General features: G+C 27.6%; 1 protein-coding gene across 1 annotated transcript; it reads right to left on the bottom strand.

Moving 5' to 3' along the window:
• Window positions 1-803: 803 nt before the first annotated feature.
• Window positions 804-3,218, bottom strand: LOC108323417 (uncharacterized). The gene is made up of 3 exons (XM_017555866.2): window positions 3,002-3,218; window positions 1,576-1,781; window positions 804-1,356 (listed from the first exon to the last, which is right to left on the bottom strand). Exons 1-3 carry the CDS (start codon window positions 3,089-3,091, stop codon window positions 1,092-1,094), a joined length of 561 nt encoding a protein of 186 aa, XP_017411355.1. The 5' UTR covers window positions 3,092-3,218; the 3' UTR covers window positions 804-1,091.
• Window positions 3,219-7,220: the final 4,002 nt, after the last annotated feature.

The following is a 7,220-nucleotide window of genomic DNA, read 5'->3' as shown; positions in this document are numbered from 1 at the left end:
TATCATCGTAAATTTTGTTTATCATTCATAAAATTTAATCAAGTTTATATAGTTAGTATATTTTTTATATATGATAACATGTATCCGTGTTTACATTATATTATTTTATTTTGTTGAATTTAAATTTAATTTTTGTTGTAATTTTTATAAGTTCATATATTAATGTGTATATTAATTTTAATATATATTTTCGGTACATATTCATTATGTAATTTATTTATTTCAATATAGTTTTGTTTAAATCAAAGATATTGTTTAGAAGATTTAAATTAATAGTTAGAGGGAAAAAAAGGAGTATGAGAAAGAAAAAAAAACTTGAAAATTATAATAAAAAATAACGAAGTGTGATCAGATTTAAAAGGTGTGATATTTCCAAAAGGGTATAGTGAAAAGGATAATGTACACATAAAAAGATGAATTATAGATCTCAAATCCCAGTATTTATTAAATAACCTATATCCATGCTTGATACAATTGCAATATCTTTGTAGGTAAAAAGTAAATATATATACTCTAGAAAGTAGCTAAAACCAAACAATGTGGAACTAAAACCATTTGAAATACTTTTGAAGACTAGTATTTTAAATGACAATTTCTAACAGGGAAATGATAGCACTTGCTCTAAACAGAAACTTGCAGGCTGCAGAAGCTGCCTTATGGCCCTGATGCACTGCATGTGAATGTAAATGTACAAGGTTCTCTGAACCACCAATAGTGAAATTCATCCCATTATAAAGCAGAAAAAATATTAAGGAAACTGATTCTACAATGAAGTTACTAACATTTGAATGAAAGGACTACAATTTATTAGTATGCAGAAACAATATAAATCAAGAAATTATTTCTCTTGTTGATATGTATACATGACAAAAACTCCAAAAGTGTAAAGAGGCAATGAATGAATCACCCATAACATACCACAATATGTGACAACAAAAAATTACTAAGATACAACTTATACATTCATTCTAGTAAAGTAGCTAAACTGTAAATACAACAAATGCAACAAAATCCAAGAAATGTGCTGCAGAATCCAGACTCCAGGTATAGTCACACCTAAATTTAGGCTCTAAAATTCTTAACTAACAAGCTCATTTGTAGGTTCCCATACCTACACCAGTCTCACCGCCACCATAAGGTTGGAAGCTTTCCCTGGCACTTGAATAGTTGACATAGTAGAATTGAGAAACAATGGCAGTGAAGAAAACAAAAGCAGCACCAGCAGCAAACACTCCCTTCCTAACTGTTTCGCAAGATAGCTCTTTGTTCGCAAAAATGTTGTGCCTATACTTGGTGTGGTACGCATTTTCCACTGATCCAGCTAACAAGCAGATCTCAGCTATTATGAAAAACACCCTGAAGCAGACAGTTGCCAAACAAATGTAATCAATTGAAGAGCTAAATACCAAAATAGAAGGTAATATGAATTCAGTTTATATGGTGTATATCATCTATGGAAATTAAATGAAGTTAATCAAATTTGCAGGATATAAAAACGTCTTAACACGCTACATTTTGTTATTATTTGATATCTATAATTCACCATTGTTAGTTCTTTGAGGAAAGATGATATACCAGCAGATTATGAAAAGGACAATTGCACAAGCCCTTGAGCCTCCTGGGCTTAGAGGCTTCCCACAACAGAAGCATCGGCTTGCCACCATTATCAGGACTTGACTAACCAAGAGGAACAAAAATGCTCCGACCCCATAGCCAGTAGCTATATCAGACTTATAGACACAGTAGTTATAGTTCACATCGTTGTCCTGCACAATCTTAGCCTGCCAATTAAAACAAAGATAAATGTTTTGTTAAGCAGGAGATAGAAAGGTAAAAGCTCAAAAGATTGCATCGTAAGCATAAAAACATCACTTATAAGTCATTAGGAGTGAATTAGGCTAGTAGTAGTGACTGGTTCGGATAATGAACAAGAGATCATACGTTCAAGCTTCAAATCCATAAATGTACCAAAACGATAACTTTATTTCTTTGCACATGAAGAATTATGACCATGTATCTCCTCACCACTAAAGGGATTGTCATTACATTTTCACAATCAGTTGGTGAAAATTTTGAAAAAGTAAACGAGTCTTTGGTTTTGTATAACTAAATATTCTTCGCTTGAACCACGAATTACACCAACCAGGGTTGAAAAAAGAAAACCCTTGAATGCTTAGTTCTGTGTTAGGGAAACACCTGTGTTAGCTAAGTAGTCATTAATTCATAACAGATCATATGAATATGCAAGTATATTTCAAAGCTATTGCAGAACATATGGCACCTTCAACGAAAAACAGATTCACAATTTTTCCTAGTGGAATTTCAATGACACAATTCCAACGAACTCTTTGCCTAAATTTGATACATGTTAAGGTTATAAGAAAGAAAAAGGAGAGATCTGGGGCTTCACATCACAGAACATTTTCTCTTGCTTACAAACACGACAGTATAATGTATATACAGATCTGGATCTCCATTCACAAACACAACCAGAGAAATCACAAAACCTATCACATCCATGAAGAACTTCACCCAAGGGGAGAAACAGTTCAAGATTTGGCATGTCATGGAAGCCAACAGCAAGAACTACAGACAGTTTTTTGCAAAATATGTTCATATCACATTTACAACTATCTTAAAAAAAGATCACACTTTTAACAGTATACAGATCTGGGTAAGCCCAAATCAGAAAAGAAAAACTAGGAACTTAAAAATAGGAGTAAGCTTCTTTGAAGCCTTTATGCCAGCATGTGATAAACCCAATATCAAATTCCAAACTTTAGTTCGCACAAAGAAATATACAAGATTCATGATTTGCCCACATTTTCTCGCTTCATACACAATCAAGAAAGACAAAGAAATAATTATCTTTCAAGTTCATTCATTAATTGATCACTCTATTCTTCTCAAACCCACAAATAAAAAACATCTCTAAACACACGCCCATATTTTAACTTGGGATTTAGAGAAAACAAGAGTGAATTGAAATGTACAAACTCACTGTGCTTCTTCTCTGCTCAGCAGCCACGGCCAATCCAAAAGCAATCAAGTCAAAAACGAAGACAGTAATGAGTAAGAGTTTGGAAGCCATGGATGTGAGTAGAGAATGTTGCTGAAGAACAGAACAATGTTGAATTTGCTGTTTCTCTCTCTCTCTGTTGTGTTGCCTCTTCACTGATCTTGGCAACTATAAAAGCAAGTTGGGATTCCTTCTAAATGCAAATTACGCAGCAAAAATGACCAAAAAAATATTAAAAAGCAAAGATAGTTGAAAATAATAAAAAAAAGTGTGGAAAATAATAAACTAGAAATAGAAAAGGACGTTGCATCAGTTGACTAATATATGAAAATAGGTATTTTAACTGCCAATACAAAGAGTACTTACCAAATTATGGGATTGCTTCAGAAAGATGACGAAACTTTTTTTTCTCTTGAAAAAATGGAATTTAATTTGGACAAAATAACCCCATTAATATGTATACTTACAATCAGAATGTAGTATATAATAAAAATGTTATGGTGTAAACTCATAAAATAGAATACAATGCTGGATGTGTTAAGGCTCAAACAGCTAAAGTCTTAGCTTATATTTCTTTAAAAAGAAAATTAAAAAGAATATTTTTAATATTAAATTATTACCAGTAACCGTTAATTTTTAGTAGTATTAAAAATGATATTTAGTGAGTTAACAATTTGTACCAATAAATAATAATTTTGTTTGAAAAATAAGAGAATGATTAATTATTTTTATTCTTTTATTATTAATTTAATTTCTATCTTATTCTTTTTTTTTTCTTTAACTTATCAATTTAATTTTCTTAATGTTTTCTTCTTGAACACATTATTTTAGTAGTTCAATTTAACATATAAGTTAATACTCATAAGCTTTTTTCCATTCTTTGTGCACGTGTATTAGTGTTTCTATTTCAAGTGATGTTAATTGACATTTTTTTCTTTTATATAAGGTAAAAGGTTAAAAATCAAAAATTATTTTTGAAATAGATATAAACTTTAAATTTCGTGAAAAATGAAACGAAATAACTTGATGAAAATGTTGAAAATAAAATTATAAATTATCTTAAAGAATTATTTAAAATTGATTACTTTATATATATATATATATATATATATATATATATATATATATATATATATATATATATATATATATATATTATAGATAAATCAATTATCACGCTTTACAATAGATTTAAACAATTTAAAATATATGAAAACATTTTTGGTTTTTTATTTCATGATAAAATATTAAAGTAAATTGTATACTTTTGAAATAAAAATATTTAAATCTTTAAAAAACCTTTTAAACATGATAATTTGTTAAATCTTAATAGATTTAACTTATTTTCATAATTAAATATCTTTAAAAAAATTAAAAATTAAAAAATATAAACCAATTAATATTTTTAATTATATAAAAAATATATTCTTTTTTAAATGTATATATAATTTATAGAGTGATATTAACAATTTTGTTTCACTTTAAATACGTTTTTCAAAATTAAAACTAATAAAAACTTATTTAAAATTTCAATAAATATTGAAAAGAATTACCTTATGAAAAAAATTTAAATAAAATTAATTATGATAATTTAATACACAATTGTTTTTCAAAATTTGGACAAAAAATTAAATAGAATTATGTCAATTTTAAAATAAATTATTTTATTAATAAATAAAAATATTTTATTCTAAATTAAATTAAGTTTTTGAAACTATTGAACTGCCGGGTAAATATAAAGAATGAATTTATGGGTCTATCTTGCAAATTTAATTTGAATGGATAAAAATAAAATTATTTTATATTATTTTCCAGTCATAAATTGTTATGCATGGTATAATTATTTCTTTTCTAACAAATTTGTTAAAATATTTTTTAATGTAGTTTTTATTAGTTCAATGTATAAAAAAAATCAGAATGATAGTATAAGAAAACTAAAACTTTTAAATACGAATTTGGGTATCATTCAAGTTTCTAAATTATAGTTTAATCACATTAACATAAGCTTGATTTTTCTATAATAGCAAATTTAAAAATTAAATAATATTACTACTATCAATTTTTAGTTTCACAATTTGATGATCCCATTCTAAGAAATATACTTTTTTTTAACTTATAGTTTTTCTAAATAGAATAAATTTGCAAGATTTAATTCAATGTTCTTGTTATAATTGCTAATTTTTTTTATAACATGTTATAAATGTTAATTGAGATTATTAAAGTGTAATAAATAACGTGCGAATGTGGGTATTGACACCCTTTAATCAGAGGGTTGGTGGGGGTCGGTGAGAAACCGACGGTGGTTGAAGAATTGAAGAAGGGATAGAATGGTAATTTGGCAGGCATGTAAGAGTGATGGAGTTGTTGTCGGTGAGGGTATAATCGGAAGAAAATTACGTAAGGAAGAACCGTTTACAGAATAGATAATTCCTTCCATGAGAAGAAGGATCAGAACACGTTCGTGAGGTTGAATTTATTTAATAAAATAATTAAGAAAAACTCTAAATTATTATGGAATAAGAATATTATTGATTAAAAATATTAATAAGATAAAAACATACTCAACAAACCTTTTCAAGATTTCAGTCATTATTTTTAATTAATAATTATTATTGAATTTGTTTTCCTCGAAGTACATTCTTCTTTGTTCGTATCAAAAGAGTGTCACTCACATTTAATTTCGACAATTTATTGACTAAAATATATATATATTTGTAGTACCATGTGAAAGATGAAGCCTAGAGAAGAAAATAGATTGATATAATTCACAATAATATATGATGAAATAGAGAAAAAGTATAGACAAAATGTAAGTCTAGTCAAAGGTTTCTATCGAAGAGTTCCCAATCTTATATTATAATCATGATTTGCTCATATTTAATTGTGTTAATTTAGAATTTTTATTAAGTCTCCAATCAAACTAAAACTACTTAGATCATATTTGAGCTGGTTATAATTAACTAATAACATTTACTAAAATAATAAAAATGAAAAACAAAGTAAAGAACAAATCGATACTGTATTAACATAAATTATTGAAGTGGTCATAAGTGTAACACTCTAAAGCATTATAAACCATATGATAAATAATACAACTTAAAGTACACAATAAATAAATAAATAAATTTTAAGAAGAAGTTGATTTTACTAATTGAAACAAATACTAAAAATAGGCGTTATCAATAAGAAACATCTTAAATCAATCATATTTCTAAATAGTGTAAACTTTATTTACTCTATAGTGTAACCTTCCTATTTCTGAAACATCACGGTTATTAAAAATTAGTAAAATTCAAAATTTATCATAGTACAGAAACGTACTTAAAGAAAACCTTATCCAATTACATTATTTATTTTGGGTAATAAACTAACAAAAGAAATACTCTAATTAAATTATCTTAACTTGTAAAAAATAATAGCTTTAAATGAATCACAAGGTTATTTCTCATTCTCTCTCGAGTCAATCACGTCTCTAGAACATCTGTAACATTATTTGCTCATGTATAACACATTATACGATGATCGCGAATAATTTCATTCACAAACACACAAACACAAACATGTATGGATAAAACTAGGATTTACAAAGTACAACAAGTAGACTTATCCTCCACTCTCATGCTCATCAATCACATACTCAAGTACATTCCAATACTCACTCATGCTTCACTCTCAACCACAAATCAAACTAACCCTAAACATAACCACTAACCTCAATATCTGATTATCATCATGTTCCACAGCTGCTCATGCTTGGTTCACGTCTATTTTTCATCAAATTCAGCACTTGTCACCAAAATGCACTATGATAATCGATTATCACTTATGATATTCAGTTATCCCAGTGAAATTTACCCAGAAACATTACGTAGGAAGGGATAATCGATTATCATCCCAGATAATCGATTATTCCCGAAACCACACTCAAAACCAACACACAGATAATCAATTATAAATAATGATAATTTATTATTGTCGAATCGAAACACATAGTGGACATAATTCAAGCATTCAAACTTACATACATCAACCCTAGATCACGTGGAAACATAGTTAACACATCATACATGCATTCAAGCATCACATACCCATGTAAACATTCTCAAATACATATAATACATCACTTGAATAATCCAAATCCAATCATTGACATGTTATACCCCAATAATAGGGTGCAAAAGAGTCTCTGATAAAAACACCA

The sequence above is a fragment of the Vigna angularis genome, chromosome 11, assembly GCF_016808095.1.
Source record: "Vigna angularis cultivar LongXiaoDou No.4 chromosome 11, ASM1680809v1, whole genome shotgun sequence".
In the NCBI taxonomy this organism is placed as follows: domain Eukaryota; kingdom Viridiplantae; phylum Streptophyta; class Magnoliopsida; order Fabales; family Fabaceae; genus Vigna; species Vigna angularis.
The sequence above is the reverse complement of the archived record's forward strand: the minus strand, read 5'-3'. Positions and strand labels throughout refer to the sequence as shown.